The sequence below is a fragment of the Nesoenas mayeri genome (assembly GCF_963082525.1).
Source record: "Nesoenas mayeri genome assembly, chromosome: 3".
In the NCBI taxonomy this organism is placed as follows: Eukaryota; Metazoa; Chordata; class Aves; order Columbiformes; family Columbidae; genus Nesoenas; species Nesoenas mayeri.
In genome coordinates this window covers 86,721,147-86,740,573 of record NC_137544.1, presented here as the reverse complement: position 1 = coordinate 86,740,573, position 19,427 = coordinate 86,721,147, and the positions used below count along the sequence as shown (strand labels likewise).

Genomic DNA, 19,427 nt, shown 5'->3' with positions numbered 1-19,427 from the left:
TGAACCAGGCTGCTGCTAAAGTGGGCACTCGCGATCACCAGTGAATTCAGAGCCCCCTGGAAAGCCTAGAGGTCACAAAATCACTCTCCCTGGAAGAGCTAGTGGGTGGCACACGTAGTTCAGCAATCTTGGGACATTGTACCACGAGAGGCTCTGCTCCCTGACATGCTCAGGATTGCTCTGGTCTGGGTCTTAACCAACAGAAAGAATGCTATAGCCATTGCCACATACTTTTAAAATAGTTTATTTCTGCTCTTAAAATATACATCAGTTTGAAAATTTCAGAAAAAAAACACCTTAGTTACAGATTAACAGTCTGGAGTTGGGACACTGAAAGTAGGGTCAGCTCAAGGCCCCAGAGCCAATCCTGCTGGAGGTGAGCAGGAGTGCAGAGGGCAGGCACCGTGCCCATCGGGAGAGGGCTCTGCTCCTCTTGAGGCCACCACTCCCCCTCGGCCTCTGCCAGCAGCCCGATGCTGTGAAGCAGAAGCATCTGGTGAGGCACTGGGCATGCCTCTGCCACCCCCCATTTCTCCACTGTTTTCCTTTTAAGCCTACCTTGACCAAAAGCAGATGGAAGCTGGCTCTGCCCAGCACCATCAGCACCAGCTACTCCAGCAAGAGAAGGTCTTGTCCCCTGACCAGCACACCAGGATTCAGGGGAGATGGGGTGGAGCCCTGAGGGGCAATGCCTCCCCCGCTGCCCAAGTGGCTGTGCTGTCCCACAGGCAGGCCACCAGCAGCCTCAGAGCCAGAGCCCCTCACTCAGTGAGCATCTGCTCCCAGGTGATGTCCATGAGGCAGGAGCGGGCAGCTGCTGCAGATGCAAGCCCTCAGCAACACTGGAGAACAGAAGAAATGCAGCAGTGGAGTGGCTGATGAAAGCAAATGCAGGGACCCCACCACCATGTTCAGGACAGGGGAGACAAACATCCTGCAGGCTCAGAGATGGCTCCTGCTCTCAGCACCAGCCTGTTTGCAAAGGTATCAAGCAAAATACTGTAGTGAAATACTGAGTCCCACCTTGCTGCCAGGTGGCAACCAGCTCCACAACTGTTTGAGGTGGGAAACAAGGCGAGTGTGTAGGTGGCGGCTCCAGCCACAGTACATAAAGCTACCTACATAGCCACCAGAAAGGCCTGCAGCTCCCTTTCATGGGCCCTGCAGCCTCCAGGCTCGAGCTGAAGCCCCAGCTGCAAGCCCTTTGCAGAGATGGGTTTGGAGAGGGAAGCAGGGCCCCCAGGCAGCTCTTGGCTGCACATCTTGCTGTAAGCACAAGAACGGGAGCTCCCTCCCAGACAGGGGGCTGGTCTCCTACAGCCCAGTGAAGAGCCCTCATTGAGAAAGGTGGGAGGACAACACAAACCCAACTCAAAAACCAGACAGCAGGCTGGGGACAGCCAGTGGGGCTTGAGGGGGGCACGGCGCAGGGAACCAGGCTATTCTCTGCGTCGCATCCCCACAGGAGCCAAAAAACACCAGACAGACAAGGGCACAGGACAAAAATAAAACAGGACACCTGGGCTTTTTAAGCCCTCAAAAAAAATACCTACATCTACAGACCTCTGCCCATCCCTCCCCCCTAAGACACCAAGCACACAAGACTGAGAAGAAAAGTCACACAATATCACACTACACTAGGAAAAACACACAGAGAGGACCCACCTAGGTGGGGAGGCCCCAGAGAGAGCCTGGAGCTCCCCAAGAGAAGGGGGTGTGAGGAGACCCTGGCAAAGGGCTGCTGCCAAACTGTGAGGTAGTGCGTCTGGAGGGAGCAGCGCCTCAACGCGCTGCCCTTGCATCCCTGCCGGCCCCGCACCAAGCCCTGCCCAGAAAAGCCCAGCAGCATCCTTCACACCTTGCTCGCCCGAGGTGAGACCTTGTTCTCGAGTCTGGAGGGGTTGCTGCAGGCAGGAGGGCCAGGATCAGAGGGAAGTGCAGCTCTGAGAGCTGAACCACCTCAACACACCCTCAACACAGGCATCAGACTGGCTGCCAACAGCTGTCTCTGTTTATGCAGGGTGGGGAGAAAGAAAAAACAATACACCCCAAAACCAAAGGCTTGGAAAGAAGAAAGAAGCCCACCCAAGAGCAAAGCATCAGCACCATTCAAACAAAACAACAGCACAGGGAGTGGGGGAAGAGGTGTGAAGGAGGAGACACACAAACACAAACCCCAGCGCCTTGCAGGCAGTGCCTCCCCAAACCACCTCATCAGACGGCACCTGTGTCCCACGCCACAGCACCCCTGCGTTGCCCCAGTGGGGGCCGGGAGCGGGAACGAAGCAATGTGGACCTGCAGAGGCAGATTTTGGAGAACCACACAGTAGGCAGCTGGGGAAAACAAAACCTAGCAGGAAAATGAGACACCAGCAATCCCAGCACATCCCCAGAGGCATGCAGCCACCCCCTGGGAGAGTCCTCCTGCCCCACTCACAGCCCCTGGGGGCTCCCAGGGAATCAGACACCACCATGCAGGCATGCTGCCCTGTTGGCACATGTTAAAAGAGAGCAGAGCAGCTGCGGGCAATCATTGTGAGAGCACCCAGGGCCTCAGGTACCTGAGTGGGAAAGGGGAAGGAAGATGCGAGCGTAAAGAGGCACAGGCACCAGGACAAGGGGTACCAAGAACGAGCTCTGGTACAGGCACCAGTGTGAGGCTGTGAAGAGAGCTGCGAGTGTGCCTGGGCAGTGGGCATGCTTCTGCACAGTGTGTATGCTAGTACTGTGGGTCTGAGGTGCCAGGGAAGGGGGACCTCAGCTCTTTCAGGTAGCAAAAGAAGAGAATAAATACAAAAATTGAGAGCAGAGCCCCCCCAGGAGGAGGGTACTAAGGGAGGTTTCTCCCTCAGAAGGTGGAGAGATGGAGGCATTCCACAGCTCTGCAGTGTGTGGCTGCTTTTTGCCCTGCCTCAGCTGAGAAGGTTGCCCTGCTCCTGGGCTTGCGTCAGACTGTCCTTGCGATGTAAGTGGTGGACCCCCATCCTCTTGGGGCTGCGGTGTGGCCGACTGAAGGGAGGCTTGACCCTGCCTTCTCCACTTTCCTCTTGGGCACCTCCTTGGTTGATCTCCTTGCTTCCCTGGAGCAACATTTCTCTCTCCTCCGCTGGGCTCTCAGGCAAGCCAAGGTCCACATAGTCCTTGTGCTTCTCTGGTGAGGGGCTTCCAGGCTCAGCAGCGCCTCCACCACTTTCCTGCAACAGCTTCTGGGCTTCATCCTGGGAGAAATCTGTACCATAGTCTGAGGAGAAATGGCTCCTGCGGGCTCTGGACTCGGTGCTGTCTGTGTCCACACTTGACTCCCGGCTCACAGTCCAGCTGCAGCTCTGTGCAGACTCCTCACCATCCGAGTAAGCTGAGGCTGCCCTACCCAGCTCCTGCATGGAGCGGCTGAACCTCTTCTGGAGGTCGGGGGCTGTGTCACGGCTGAAAGCTGTGCGGTTCATCAGCACCCGCTCTGAGGTGGGAGGTGCCTTGTCCACAAACATACGCTGCCAGTTGGCCAGCAGGTCCTCCTCGGAGCTGGCAGAGCTGGCGAAGGCGCTCGGGATTTGGGGAGGGCTGCTGAAGGGGCTGCTCTGTGAAGAGCCGTGAGCCCTGGCTGTTTTGGGGGACTGCTGACAGGAACAGCTGGAGGTCGAACGGCGTCCTTCCGAGGCAGGGCTGTTGGGGAGCGTCCGGTGCCTGTCGCAGCTCTCATCTTCGCTCTGTACCAGGCTGAGGGAGATGGCCTGGCGCGTAGCATATGTACAGTTGGGCAGGGGGCTGTTCTTTGGGATCCTTACCTTGTCCTCAGAGAACTCAATCACTTTGCGCCCAGGGTACATAGGATGGGGAGGTGAGGGTGTAGGGTATGGGCTTAGCTTCTCGAAGGCAGGCACCTCCTCTGGCACACTTTCCACACTGCTCTGCGGCTTGCAACCACCATTCTGCTGTTTCCCCGCATCTCCTCCCTCCTTCCTCACCTGCCCTGCGCTGTTGCAGGCATCAGGAGGGGCTCCACTCATGTCCACATGCACAAAGACATCCTCAGCCATGGGACAGCTGCCGCTGCTAGACTTGGCTGAATTCAGAACCAGAGATTCTGGTTTCTCCAAGACTCTGGCAATGACTGAGGTGGGCACAACATCAGATGGAGACAAGGTGTGGGTTGTCTCTTGACCAGGGCCTGCAGACTCCTGTGTGCTGTGCAAATGCTTATTGACCATGTCCTGCAGCTCATAGGGAAGCTAAGGAGAAGAAAAGAGACATTAGAATGGTGGTGCACACAAGCCATCTAGTTCCAAATAATGTGCCTTTTCCAATCAACCTTCATGGTTACACTTTGTACTCCTTATCTTGACCTTAACATTCACCTACCTTGCCTGAGAAGGGTATATGTTTCCAAAGCAAACCTGCCCCACGAGGGACTAACAAGGCTCTCTAGCTGTAACAGCACTCATGTTCCTAGGCGGTGGCTCACAGGCCACGTTTCATGAAGAAAACAGGCTCAGTCCCCCATGCCTGTGAGCTGAGAGACAAGGGCCAGGAAGGGGTCTATTGATCTGTGGAAAATTAGCTGGTGGTTGCACTGAAGTGACTCAACAGCCTCCAGTGCTGGGATCAGCAGTGCTCCCCAAATGTGGTAATTGCAGCCGTGCTGCCTTGGCAGCCTGCCTGCCAACCAGAATCGATGCTTTCCCTTGTTCCCACCAACTCCACCACCTCATCCCACTTCCTTGCTCTGTCCATTTCAGAGAGGCAAACAAGGGCTTTACTACCATAGCCGCAGGACTGGGGTCTCAACAGAGGGTAAGCACTGTTCTTTGTCCTGCAAATGAGCACTACTGCTCTCCTCATCACCCTGCCAAGCTGCCCTCACCATGGTCACCACAACCGTGCACAGCACAGCATGAAGTAGAGAACAGAGCTCCACAAGCCACTCAGTGTCTCATCACAGCCAGAAGGAAACTGCATCCAAGGCTGGGGACACAGGCCAACCTGCATGACAACAGCTGGCTGTGAAGCAGACTGCACAGCTGCTCAGCACTACACCCCCTCCAGTGGCAGCTACTTGGGACGTGGCGCTCTGGGGGGCAGAATTCAAAGCTCCAGGGAGGGGAGACAGCTGGGAGAGAGGTCAAGGTTACCCCAGCAGTAACTGATACACTGACCTCAAGAGTGCTAATTTGAGACACAATGGGGGAGGGTGACATATTGGTCACCTGCTAAGTTAAAAAAGAAAAGCATATGGTTTTGCTTAGAGGAACATTAGGCGGGATGGAGACTAGGGGTATGGCAAAGAGAGGGCTGGGGTAAGGACCTGAAGGACACTTCCAACAAAAGAAGTGATTCACTGATGCGAAAGACCTAAACTCCATCTTTGCTCATCCTGAAGGCAGGATGAGCTGAACATATCCCACAAGGGGGAGTGTGAGATGGTACCAACTTCTCCCATTCGAGAAGCCTAAAAGACACCCTGAATGCTGCCTCCCACATTTCTCCTCAAAGTAAGAAGTGAAGCAAGGCCAGACTACTGCTGTTTGACTCCTTATCAGGCAGCATGGCCCTTCCATGTGGCCAGGTGAGGAATAGAAGAGGACAGAGCAGGGTAAGAGAGAGGTCTGTCTTCCTGCCAGCTCCCATCAGGCACCCAGCAGGCTATCAAATTCAAGGTTATTGTGCTTTTTATAACAGCTCCTGGCTGAGCTGTGAAACAGAGCTGGCGTGAAAGAGGAGATGGCAGAGGCTCTGTGCTGCCTTGGGAGTTGGAGTGGGAACAGGAGCCCCCCCAGACCTCTATCTGAGGCTGAAGGATGAGAGGCTGACAGCCCTGTAGAGAATGCAAGATGCAGGCAGAGACTATGAGCCCTTCTTCCCCACCTCAGCAGGACTGCTACTCACATCAGCAAATTTGTGGTTCCTGAAGTGGGACTTGTTACACTTGAGCAGCTGTACCGCAAGGTTACAGTCCTGTCGATAGCGTTCCTGCAAGAAAGGGCACAGGTGTGCAACAGTGTCAGACTGGCCTGATCTCTTACTCGAAAAGGTGCCACCTGACCGAACAGAAGCAGGAGGAGGCATCTAATGAATCACTCATGAATGCACCTGCCATTCCCTTCTCCCCACATCCCAATGTATTTTCTTACGATTCAGCCAAGCTCTCCCTTTCAAATCCAGCCCTTGCTCCAGACATATACCCTGTCAGGGTATCACCCCTTCTCCCTCTGGAGATTTTAATACTCTCCACAAGTCCTACCAGATTTGCTATCCCATCCCAGAACTCTCAGACACACCTGAAGACACTGCCTGATGTCAGGCATCTTGCAGACAGACAGGCTGGAGGGAGTTGAGAGCAGTTAACAGAAACAAGCACTGGATTCAGGAACTTCTACAGTAATGGTGTAGAAAAGGCATCAGCTCCCTCCCAGCTCTAGAGTAAATGACCCCCTTGTTGCTACAGCCTGGACTCAGGTCAGACTCTGAGCTCAAAAGAGCAAATACATCAAACTTGAAGATCAGGTCTTCCTTGCTCAACCCCTCAGACCCTTTTCTGTTTGTCTGTCCCTACTGTTGTGTACAGCTCCCATACTTTCATACACACTGAAGTAATTCACATGCTCCTTTACACTAATGACCTTGAACAACAGGGAAAGCCCATACCTCACACTTCCACAGACATTTGCAAACTGACACTTACATTGAGTTCCTCCAGCTTATTGATGGTGGTTTTGGCATCAAGCAATTTATTAGTGAGCTCTACAATCTCCCAGTCCAACGTCTTGCGGTCCATCTCTGCCTTTTTAATCTGAGATGCAAGAACACCAGGTGTAAAACTCTGCAGCCCAGAAGAACCTGGCTTTCCCACCCACCTCAGCCCAAGCATAGCACAATGACATGTTTAGCTGGGATACAAAAACTTTCAGACAGACAGACAAGGGGGACAGCCTCGTTCTTCACCAAGGGAGTGACTCCAAAGGCCAAATGGAGCCAGCCACTCTGCAAGTTACAGAGACAACAGGTTGAGTTTGAACCTCCTTAAAGAAGTACCTCTTCTTGCAGCAGAACAATGTTTCCTCTCTACTCTGGTTCACATGGTGCCAGGTGGAAAGCTAGTGGGTTTGAGTGATCAGTACCATCCTGTCACTGGCAGCAAAGATCTCTGAGCCTGTCATACCCACCCTTCTTTTCTGAGGCAACAGAACGAGAACACTGCCCATAAGGATCCAGCAGTCAACACTGAATGGAAAAAATGTTATATTGGCAGGGAGAGGCACCATCCTAAAAGAGTTTAAGCCTTGCTCTAGTAAGAAAAAGGACCTGTGTATATTTATCTGGAGCTCAGTTAATGCTCTCTCTAAAGCAGGCAATCTTGCCTCTTTAGACTCCGTAACAGTTGAGGTACAGGGCCAACAGAGACCTAGATGTAACAACAGAGAGAGAAACAGCTCAGAACAACCAAGACACCCCTATCTCAAGAAGTTCTTCCAACACTGCCCAAGGGTGCTCTGAGGCTGTGGCCATCAGGGCCCAGCTGTGCATCAGGGGTACAGCACAGCAACACACAAAGGGTTAGCAGAGAACAACGCTTCCCACATACATAGTCTCTTCAGGCACTAGCACAATAGTATTAACCCAAGAAATTCAAGTGCTAGAACCAAAGAAATCTCATCCTAGGCTTCATGGAGGTAATCAGCACCTCAGCTGTTCGACTTGCCTGCTCACAGCCCAGAAGTGGAAGGAAAGGGAGCAAACAAAGCTCACAGCCATCCACATCTTGTGCAGTGCCACAGCTTATGGGCACCACTTCCCAACACACCATGCTCCAGCAGGCCCAGAGTCAAGCACTCTTGAGCTGGAGCACTGCAAGCTGGGACCTGCTGCATCTGCGGGCAGCTGCTGGATACCAGGTGAGCCCTTGGCTGGACGAGGGCTGGGGCCCCTCCATCTGGGATGGTGTGTGTGGGGCTGACAATGAAACCAACAGGCTGAAACATGTAAAGAGGAGAAAGAAAAAAACACACAAACGAAAAGACGCAACTGCAAAAATCCAGCTTTGGCTGAGAGAGGCCTGAGAGGTGAGTGCGCCCAGCGTGTGCCAGCAGCAGCGTGGGGAGGAGAAAGAGAAAGAGAGAGAGAAAGGGGGAGGGAGAGAAAAGAAACAGCCATGAGTGTTATGAATGCACACCACAGACATACACGCACATTGGCTCTGCTCTGACCACCCCCATCCTCCCAGGATGACCACCCCAAGACCAGCTGACACATCGCTGGCACTTTGAGAGGGACTGAAGCAACACGACGGAATACCATGCAGTTATGTTGTGGGGAACCAAAGCTCACGTGCCAAGTAGGGGCTCAGTAAATCAGGAAAACACTTAATGACACCAGCTGGAACAGGGAGTAGATGGCCATGGCCAGAATCTCACCCCTCACCCACTGCCACTTCTGCTGGGTAAAGACAGGGCCCCTTCCCCCATCTGTTAGGACACATGGGTCTCTTCTACCTCTTCTCTGTAGTGACTTGATAGGCCACTTACCAGGGCGTGCAGCTTCTCCTCCAGGTCTTGGTTGGTTCTCTGTGAAGCAGTGTAGCTGTTCTGCAACCTACAGGAAAAAGATTGTATACAAGGGAATGGATCTCAGGCATCTACTCAAGTCCCCTTCATAGGTGCCAAGCAAACCACCAACTCCACAACTCCAGAAAGACCGGTACTAAGACAACCAGCCATACTAGCTACGTGTCACCTCTGCCACATAATGGCCTTCAGATTCCAGGTTACTGGAGGCAAGATGAAGTTGGCTGCATGAAAGGATCTCGCAGGGAAGGGTGTGAATGACTTTGGAGGGCTCCTCTGAGCTATGGCACATACAAGCATGTGACCAGTGACTGGCACTGATTTTTAACTGAGGTACTTCTCAGGTAAAGTGGTGACATATTTTCTTACAGTCACCAGTGGCTCTTTTTGCACATATGGGGTAACCATCTGAGCTCAATCCTGCCTTACACCCAAGAGGTGAAAAATCCCCTGTTGTTGTCATCCCCTCTCACTGACAGCATTCCTACACCATACCCTGGAAGAATTAATAGCTGCAGAGACTGTAACTCCCCTACAGTCTGGGGGTGCACCTTTCTGAGGATGCAGCGTGCCTTTTATTTACACAACAGGGCACAGCCTGCTCACGCCAGCTGAGGGAGTCCTTGGTGAGAAGGATCTCTCCAACTCTACCCCTCTCATTTTCTTTTTCATACCTACGGAACTTGTCCTTGAATTTCTCCAGCTCCTCACGGTTCTGGCCCAGCTCCATCTCCAGGTAGTCCTGACCTGACTCCAGCTCTCTCTCCATTGCCTCCATTTTGTTAGTCACATATGTCAGCCGTCGGCGCAGCTCCTCATTCTCATGCTGCAGTAGCCTGTGGCACACAGGAACAAGGTACCACTGAGTGCACAAGGGGTGCTCCACACCAGCACCCCCACCCCACTACCCTGCTCTCAGGCCCAAGACCCCACACAGGGACCTCACACAGGGAGTTAGGAACCAAAATGGCAGGAGACTCCAACACAGGCAGTGAGAGGTGGATCTATGTCAGGAGAGGGAGACTCAAAGTCTCCTGGAGCAGGGGCAGAGCAGCACAAGCCAGCTGGCCAGCCATGGCTCCCAGCACCCTCTCAGGTTACAGTGCCTGGATAAAGCCCGCTTGCCAGATGAGATGCACAGCTACAGTGTCCCTCACTGGTGAATGAAACTCTCTCAATAATTTATACCAGTCCAGGTTAGAAGAGTTGAAGGCAAAAAGTGTAAAATCATCTTCTCCTCCCCTGAAACTGTTCAAAAGCCCTCACGCCTTTAATACATGGTGGAAAGAGGATTTGATAAAGCCTTAAGCCCAGAAGCAGAGGTGGTGGGGTGCATTTACAGATGTGATCACAGCTGCCAGTCAACACCATTCCAACACAAACTGCTCCATTCCTCCCCAGCCAGGACATGCCTGGTGGTCAGAGGGATTTCCTGTTGTTTTTCATTCCTTTGTGCTAAGTTGCTCAGAGAAAGCTGGGGACACAGCTTCCCTCTGGCAGTGTAAGCTTTCTGCTCACTCTGGCTTGGACCTCAGTGCTAGCAGCTGTCTGTGTCCTGCACCACCACTGGCAAAGGGCTCAGCTCTCATCCTCAGTCAGCAGCAGGCCTCTAAATACTGCTTCTGGTGGCTTACACTGAAATAGTGGCAACAACAAGAAGGGTTTAAAAAAAGCACTAGTCTCTCCACCTGCATTAGACTTCATCTCCTACTTTCTTTCACACCCACCAACTCCTCTGCTTGCAACTGCACCAGGGGCCTATGTTTCCTCCCACTCCAGAGGGAGAGACATGCAAGGCAGAGATTGGCAAGGCCCAGACTAAATCTCTGCCCACATGGCCCCAAGAAGATTGAAGATCTAAGAGAAGCCTGCAGGGCCAGTCAGCTTTGCTCTGCAGGTGGCACAGGCAGGATGTGAGGAATCAGCACCCACACAGTTGCAGTATGACAGGCATAAAGGGGGAGCAGGACACTTACTTCATCCTTTCTGCATCCGTCAAGGGTTCCTGCACAGGGAAGAAAACAGCTGTGAGATTCTTTCAGAGGAGGAGCTGGTCTCTCACACTGTCCTAAAGGGCAGATTCGTGTTTGCTAGACCCTACCTGTGACTGTTCCTCACCTGCTCTTGACAGGTCATGTTAGGCAAGGTTAGAGCTGCTAGAATCTGTACACAGTGCTTAGCTGTCGGATATCAAGGTAGACTGTGTGCTCTGGTTCAGGGCAGAAGAGCTAGACTAGAAACCATCACACAAGTTAGCTAACTTTACTTACACACAGCGCAATCTCAGCATCTCTTGTTAACATTGTCACCTCAGCTGGTGTTTCAGCTTCCTCCCTCCACATGCACAGTTAATGGGTAGCAGGAATCTCACAGGCCAGCAGACACTGAGGATTAAATTGTCACCACAGCAATCAAAACACCCGTGAAGCCCCACAAAAGAACAAGAGAGAATAATTTGGGAGCTGAAAAATGTGTCTACCATTTACACCACTCACATTGTGCTATGAAAAAGGTTTCTTTCTGCTGACCTGAAACCAGCCACTGTAACTATTCTAGGACACCAGAAGAAACACCAAAGGTCAGAAAAGCCTGGAAAAGAAATGAATGTTCTGGGCAAGATCCCCAGAGACGGCTAGAGCAGGGACCTGCAGAACAAGGAGACACAGCACAGTGACAAGAGCACACAGCTCAGCTATCCTTACTGCCTTTGCAATCTCCACATTTAACCTGTGAGATGGCTGCTACCTGCCAGCATGGCCGGGAGAGATTTAATAAGCACTACAAGCAACTGTATTTTCTGTGAAAGCCCCAGACTGTGATCATTCTCACAAAGTCCAAGCTGCCCATGGGTTATTTTTGGTGCTTGGTACCAGCAGCACTGCACAAACCCAAAGTGCTGCCATACTTTAGATCACGGACGTCAGGCTCATTTTCACCGGGGGCCACATCAGCCTCGCGGTTGCCTTCAAAGGGCCGAATGTAATTTTTTTTACGTTTATACAGTACAGTCCTAAAATTCAGCTGAATGGACCTGTACTATATAAATGTAAAAAAAAATTACATTCGGCCCTTTGAAGGCAACCGCGAGGCTGATGTGGCCCCCGGTGAAAATGAGTCCGACACCCCTGCTTTAGATTGTCCATTAGGTGTCATAGCCAGCTCTGGGCTGAGAAGCCATGCCACAGACAGTTGTGGATGAGGCAACCAACCACCCCAGAGCTGGCCCTAAGACATCAAAGGGCTGCTTGCTTCATCAATTCAGTCCTTACCACCTGCATACATCCGCCTGTGCCTAAAGGCAAAGCATCAATCCATTCTTTTCTTACATCCTGACCTCACGTGGCAATCGGCTAATTCATGCAGAATTACCTAGCAACTGCCTCCTCTAACCCCACAAATACACATTCAGCAGACACTAGGGACCAGGCAAAGGTGATAATGAGATTCCTATTAAAATGAGGCGATGGCCCCAAATCAGGCTGGAGAAAAAAGGAGAAGGCTTACAAAGACCTTGAACAGCCATCATACAAAGATCCCATACCCCAAGACAGCCAGGTACAGGGCACACACAAAGTCCAGGGAGCATCCCAACACCTCCTGACAACACAACAGAGCTGTCTGCTTGCTGCCTCACAGCCTGGAGGGTCTCCAACCTGCCTGGGAAGTCTGCAGTGGGGAAAACAGCACCAGCTCCTGCCTTCCTAACTCCTGGAGCCAAAGGGAAGCTGATTTCTCCCAGGAAGATACACCAAATTTGTAGCACAGCCATGAGTGGTCCCCACAAGAGAGCAGCTTCTGGTGACTAAACACCCACAGCATTAGGTCTGGGGGCCTGCTCTCACTCTCCCCACTGGCATTACAGACTAGATGAGATCCAGGTGGGGGCTTTGGCCTTTGTGAGACCCCTGTCTGCAAGCCGGTAGCCCTGGCACCTACCTTGTTGAGTGCCAGGCTGAAGGAAGGGGAGGATCTAGGTGGGGCAGGCCCCTCCTCCCGACTCCAGCGTGTTGGAGTGGAGAAGGATCCTTTCTCTGGGTAGTTCAGCTCCACTGTACGCTTCTGCCCACGTTTAGCACACAGATGGTGTGGCTGTAATAGCCGTGAACAGGAACTGCTTTCATCCCTTCTGCCCTCTGCACTGCTCTTCCATGGAGACAGTGAGTGCTGCTGCCCAGAGGATGTCCCTGCCAGCCCCAGGTCTGTCAGCTGCTGCAGCTCATACTGATCTACTACCCTCCTCTCCAAGGAAAGGAGTTTTTCCTTACTGTCCTTCCTCCCAAGGACCGGTTTCTTTCTTAGTCTGGAAGCTCTGTCAGCCTCCCCGGCACACGAAGCCACTCCCCGTCCCTCACATTTCTTTTCTGCTTTTCTTCTGCTTGAGCAGGAGGATCTTTCAGTTGCATGCTTGGTTTTGACCCCTTGCAGGTGACCTTTCCCTTGGCCTTCTGGCATGGAGCTCCTGGACAAGAGGGGAGAGTTCTGGTCTTGTTCTGCTCCCCTGGTCTCTCCCAGTGAGCGCAAGCGGATGGGACTCAGCACCCGCTGGGTAATCTCATCCAGGAATTTGGAGAACTGCAGCTTTTCCTCTGTGATCTTCTCCCTGCGCTTGACAGAGTCAGCAGCACTGCTGCTGCTGTGCTCTAGTGAGTGCTTCTCCCTGCGGTTGAGGCAGAGCTGAGGATCACTTTTCTTGCACGAGCCACGGCCACGGGAAAGTGTCTCTACTGAGCGGGACTTGCGTAAGCTCTCAGGGCATGGGCCTGTCATGTTGGTTTGCTTCAGGATCCCTTTGAGTGGCAGGTGTGGAGAGGACGCCCGAAACTTCCTTGGTGTCAGGACTTCAGGAGGCTCTTTAAACATAAGTGAACGTTCCAGGCTTCTGCTCTTGAAAGAGCAAGTGGGATGGTGTCTTTCATCTTCAGACACCACAACTGTATCCATGCTACGGCTCACAAATTTGCTGAGGTGCCCACGACCGCGATTTGGGCATCGCTTCCCACTTCGCTGCCCCATCTTCCCACCACGTGGAAGTGCTGGTGAGACAGTCTGGCTCTTGACGTTCAACTCTCCTCTGCACCCTGTCACTTCCTTCTCACTGCTGGACTCCAGGGACCACGATGAGGACAAGTTCAGGTTGCAAACCTCAAACCCCTCTGCCTGCTTGAGCTGGCCTGCCTTGGTGTAACTAAACCCTGTTTGCAGCTGCAATGGTGTTAAGCCCTTTGCCACCCGGCAAGCCGTTACCTGACTCTGCTCGGCCAAGATCACTCCATCCTGGTCGTCACGAATGATGGGTACCTCATGGCGGATCTCGCGATGCTGCGGGGGTGCCTTGCGGTAAGGCTTCTTCGATGGAGCTGTGCTCGACATCCTCCCACCTGCGTGGCTCTGAAAGCGGGTTACCTACCAACAGCAGAAAGTGCACAGAAGAGAGAGTCACGGGTGCTCCATTGAACCCTAGCAGTGACCCAGCAGGAATTCGGCTCCTCTGGAGTCTCAGAGCAGGTCCCCATGCAGAGTGATAATAGAGCACGGAAAGGATGTGGCCACAAGCCTTGAGTGGTAGCTGCAGGAGAGGGAGCAAAGTAAGAGGTAGCTGTGTCCTTCTCCCAGCCAGTGAGAGCAGAGGGCTGGCACATCCTCTCCCCCCTCTACACACGCTCACTCACGTAGTTCGTGTGTGTCCAGATTATATATAGCAAACGAGAACAGACCTCACAGCAGCATATTGATTAGGCTCTTTAGGAAAGGCCTTTTCCAATATGGAAACTGCAAGCCTCACAGGCACCAGTGACAGCTGGAGCAGGAGTTATTGATCATGTGCTGTCACTGTCAACAGGGACTATGTGGGAGGAGACTCCAGCCATTAAAGAGCTCAAACCCAGAAGTTTCTGGCTTACACTGGAATCCCAATGGAGCAGACCACAGGAGGATTGTCAGAAGGAGGTACTGTACCATTACAACTGCTCAGCCTGTCACAAAAGACAAATACCACCCACAAGTCACAGGTGGCATCAAATTAGGGAGCAATGCCATTGACTTTGGTCTGTAAGGCCAGATTTTGCAACATGTAGCAGTAACGCCAGCAGGAAGACCAGACTAGTCCCTTTACCCCAGCTGTGCTAGGCAGGATTCTTCCTGCTGCAGGAGCAGTAGCGGTACAAGAGCAGAAAACAAGGTAGAAGGAAAGCAGCTATCTTGTACAAATGGAATAATCTCCTTCCTTTCCACTACTTTGGGACTGCAGTGGAGGGTAGAAAGACTTCTCCCCAGGCAGCCAGATTTTCAGCCGCCTCATTGTACATAGGACAAGAAGTCTCGCAGATGCCAAGTAGTCCCTGCAGAGCCTGATACCAGACTTTCCCCAAGGACAACATATGCATCATTCACAGTCCCCCTATAGTTGGGGTAAGCAGCCATTTCTCATTCGCCTTTCCTTTCCTGGATCCTAACACTGATCAAGCCCAGCATCTCTGCAATCCTCAGCACCTGACCTGCAGCACTTCCAAGTGCAGGACCTGCATTAACTCAGATCACCCTCTCCCTTCTTCTATAGGCAGGGCCATTTGACTCCCATTCACTTACCTTCAAGGTAGTCAATGGATACCACTGGGCTGATGACCTAGCAGACTTAATTTGCTTTGTGTTTTGGCCAGTGGAGTTTTGCATGTTGTCTAAATGGAGTTCTGAGAATTCTCTCCAACTCTTATCCACTCTTTCCTAGCTGCATCTTTTTGACACTTAAAACTGAGTCCCCTGGGAGGACTGGCAAGTGTGAGGTGACTGCACCAAGCACAGAGTAGCTCCAAGCGACACCAGACTTTGCACTTCACAGGAACATTTGCAAGCTGTCCTCCACTCTGCTAAAAACACAGGCTCACAAAAGCTTCTCATGCCTTTCCACAGACATGAACAACTTCCTAGGACTAACCTGTAAATCTCCACCATCAGAATGCTGGAAACTTCCCCCAGCTGCAGTCATTCCCTCAAGGTCCCTTCTCCTAAGAAGACTCAAGTAGGTGAAGAGATCTCTAATACTTCAGAAAAATCACATCCAGTACACCAAATGCACATTTCCACTGCATCCCCAAGCAAAACAGATGGGTCTGACTTGCTGGAAAGACATTTCTCTTCTTTAAAGAGAAATGCTGAAATCCTGACCAGAAGCAGCCTTGTCAACACCCCACCATCAAACAGGTGATCTAGGGGACCCTTATGTCAATTCCTGCCAGGCTAAGGACAGGAGATGCATGTGGATATATCCCCAGCTGAAATGACAACAATTTCTCTAGCCCATGAAGGGCTGAGCACTTACCAGCCTGGGCTCAAATTCGAAGCCTCATGAAGCAGGGACACTCACTCAGATGACCTGAAGAAGAGAAACAAATAGCTTAGCATCCACCAAAACAGCCAGTTTGAAATCTCACCCCATAAATATGTAAGGAATAGGGAATGTTTATAACCAAAGACAATTGGATGGTACTCTCACTCTAGGTACCTGCCTCAACCCACATCAGATCTTCTGAAAGTAAATGAAATTAGCTTGGGATGGTTGGGCCACATAGCCTGGCAAGAGCTGGAAAGGCACCTGGCAAGGACATGTCCAAGGCACTCAGGCAACTGGGACCACACACTCAAAATTCATGAAGCAATAGCTTCAAGGAAACCTTGGTTCCAGGAAGGACTAAACAAACCTCCTGTGAAATGGGACCCTCCCAACAAATCTTCCCTGCTACCACAGCGGGATGCTAACTGTGAAGTCTTTGGTACAGAAGCTTGGTAATGCTAACAATTACCTCATCCATTCTTTTAAGTGTATGCTTCTCACCTACAAATGAGTTGGCAATTATCAGACTCTTATTTGAGCCAAAACATTCCACCCTTGTACCTACAGCTGTGATAACCCATACCTTTACAAGAGGAAGGCAAGCTACTCTGACTTCCAGCAAGCAGCATACCATGCTCTACCTTGCCGCTCATACGTTTCTTTGAAATAGTGTCCAGTCAACTAGGGATCCAACACAAGTTCAGAAACAACCTTCCTCTCTGTTCAAAGCCTAGGGTACCCATCACTACAAGAAGAGAGCTGAGTTGATCTGGGAGCCAGCTGTAAGAGCATAGCTCTGTGGCCACCACTGCCACTGGCATGAAAGACCACAGTAGAGCCTCGCCTTCCCTGGTGCACTTTTGCTGCTGTGCTGCTTTTTCCCAGTCAATGGCACCAAGCCCTGGGAGGTGGGACAGGCCTGCAGGGTGTGGAGCAGTTGTACACGCACAGGGAGAGCCAGATTGAAGGTGAATGGAACAGGCAGGCAACCAGGGCCACGCAAACTCAAGGTTTGCCAAAACAAACTGAAGAGGTGCCCTAGTGCTGGCCCTGCCCCAACAAGCTGTCTGGCCCCTTTCCTTACTACAATGCTACAGTCGGGTCTCAACTAGCACAGGAAAAAACAGCTTCATAACAGCATAACTGCTCTGCAGGGCAAACTGTAAAGTATGGGGGGAGAAAGAGAGAGAAAGGGAGAACGTACGCCTCCAGGAAGGACCAGACCAGCATAGTTTGAATCTGCTTTTCCATCAACTTCTATCAGGAGCTGGTTCAGCATCAAGGCAAAACCACCAGCCATATGGGCTGGCAGACAAGCAGCAGCTTCCAGGAACAGCTGCATCCATGGGTCCACACACGTTTCCATTGCAGAGGTGTTCAAAACAAACACGCCAAAGGCCTCCCTCTTTCTCACCACACAGTTCCTCAGGCTCAGACAGGACTGTCCTGCTTCCTACCCCAGAGCCAGGAATTATGCTACCCGCCATCTCATCCCCACCTACCTGGAAAAGATACCAGGATTTGAAACCTACCCTCAAGATCTGAGACTTTCCAGAAACACTTAAATAATCACAGTGCCTCCAGGCAATTTTCCCCTCAAACAAGGACTTACAGATTCAAACTGACGACGTGTCCAAACATTTCTGGCCGCTCGTCTGCAAATCAGCTTTCTCCTGTCAGCATCCAGCAGCATCTGGCCAACAGCTCCTGAAACATGAGAAAGGAAACTTGATGTCAGTCACCTATCAGCACAACACATGGAAACAGCCTGGCTTGCGCAAAGCAACCCACAGCCAGGAGTCAGCAGCAAACTGCTGCACCATGAGGCTACTACCTCATGCCAGGACCCCCCATTGAAATAAGCTCCTTGTCTTCACTGTCTCCCTGAAAAGGAAGGTCTTTTAACCATCTCTCCACTGAGTAGGATGCCTGTGCAGACCAGTAACTGACCTCTGAAAGGCAGCTGTTTTTTCTAGTTGGCTCCAGGGGTCACTGCTTCCCCACCAGCTCTCCTGTCCAATATCCAGAATCCAGCTTCTGTCATTCTGCTCCAACCACCATGCCACAGCAAGGCTGGTTATTTTTTCTACAGAATTCCCTGTCCTGATCAGCACAGTTAAGCCTTCCTTGCCTAGAATACCTGAGCATCCTTTGCTACCACAGAGAGAGAATTCCAAGGTGGCTCAATTCACCTCCGTTCAGAGCACTCTCTGCAGGCACTCTCTGCAGGACAGACCTTGTGCTCCAAGGCAGAAAAGGATATAGGTAATATCCAGAAATAGAATAAGGCACTAATTCTTCTCACCATGCTATTCACAAGCCTGTCTCTGAAGGAGCTTGCTCTGGAGTCCACATTCTGACTACCCTGGAGAAGCTCAGCTTTAGCCTGAAGCTACAAGTAGGAGGTAGCTCTTGAGCTATTCTAATTAGCACTGTAATACAAGAGGAAACTTAACCTCCTGCTTCCTTTTATCTACTCTTTCCATCTCTCATCAGTAATGTTCCTTAACATTTACAGTCCTCTTCCTTGCAGGGTAGTGTCTGCAGTAGCTCCAATTCTACTGTCTTCTGGCTACTACCCACTGTAGTTCCAGCCTCATTTCTGAGCTCAGTGACAGTTACAGCTTCACTGGAATGGCTCATTGACAGCTACGAGGCTTGGGCTCACACTCAGCAGCATCAGCAATAGTCACGTCTTCCAGGCAAACAGACATGAACACACAAAGGGTCAGAAGGCTGCAGTGGAAACCTAACAATTTGCTTTGTTAATGAAAAAAGCTGAGGATTCCTCCACCCCTTCACAAAGACGAAACACACACAACCTCTTTCCTCTTCACAGTGAGAGTGCAGTGACAGAGCACAGCTGCACAGGCAGCATGCAAGCTTGACTCTAGCTGTTTTTTACCAGAGAGCATCCCTCAGTGCAAAACCCACTTGCAGAGTAGCTATGTTTCTATGAGATCCAAGAAATGCAAAACCTTCACCATACACCAGGAACAGACGTGATTTAGCACAGAATTGCTTACGACTATTCTGTACAGGGCCACAGAACTAACAGTCACTTGGCACGCATGCAAAACCACAACACTCCCTGTTAGCATCACTTTGTCTCCAGTAACAAGAAGGAGGTCCACAGCATACAAAAAAGGTCCCAAAAGGAACCCTTTGGAAAAAGAGAGGGAAAGCACTGAATAAAAAAACCAAACCAAACCAAAACAACAAAACACACATTTGTAGGCACCTGCTGTCTTCCTGATACTTGGCAAGTCCCTTGAGGCCTGAGGTACCTAATACTTAGCTTTGGTTCTAGGATGCACCCAGTTTCTGCCTGCTTGCTGTTGCAGGGAATGTTCAGCTGCTGCAAAGAGGGAGAAGACTTGCAGGGTTTTCCTCATCATCACCTCCTCTTGCATTGCTGTTTCTGACCTTACAAAGCAGTCTGCTTACCAGAATTCACAGTCAGCAATCTCCCTTCCTCAACAGAAATGTAGTGATTACGTTGCAGAGAATGTTTCTTAATTCAGGCACTGTGTCATCTTTCC

General features: G+C 51.4%; 1 protein-coding gene across 1 annotated transcript; it reads right to left on the bottom strand.

Moving 5' to 3' along the window:
* Nucleotides 1–255: 255 nt before the first annotated feature.
* Nucleotides 256–17,577, bottom strand: TJAP1 (tight junction associated protein 1). The gene is made up of 9 exons (XM_080342723.1): nucleotides 17,498–17,577; nucleotides 15,874–15,927; nucleotides 13,803–13,961; nucleotides 10,535–10,563; nucleotides 9,233–9,394; nucleotides 8,520–8,586; nucleotides 6,680–6,787; nucleotides 5,884–5,967; nucleotides 256–4,229 (listed from the first exon to the last, which is right to left on the bottom strand). The coding sequence occupies exons 3-9, from the start codon at nucleotides 13,926–13,928 to the stop codon at nucleotides 2,913–2,915; spliced, it is 1,893 nt and encodes a 630-aa protein (XP_080198849.1). The 5' UTR covers nucleotides 13,929–13,961; nucleotides 15,874–15,927; nucleotides 17,498–17,577; the 3' UTR covers nucleotides 256–2,912.
* Between the last annotated feature and the right edge of the window lie 1,850 nt (nucleotides 17,578–19,427).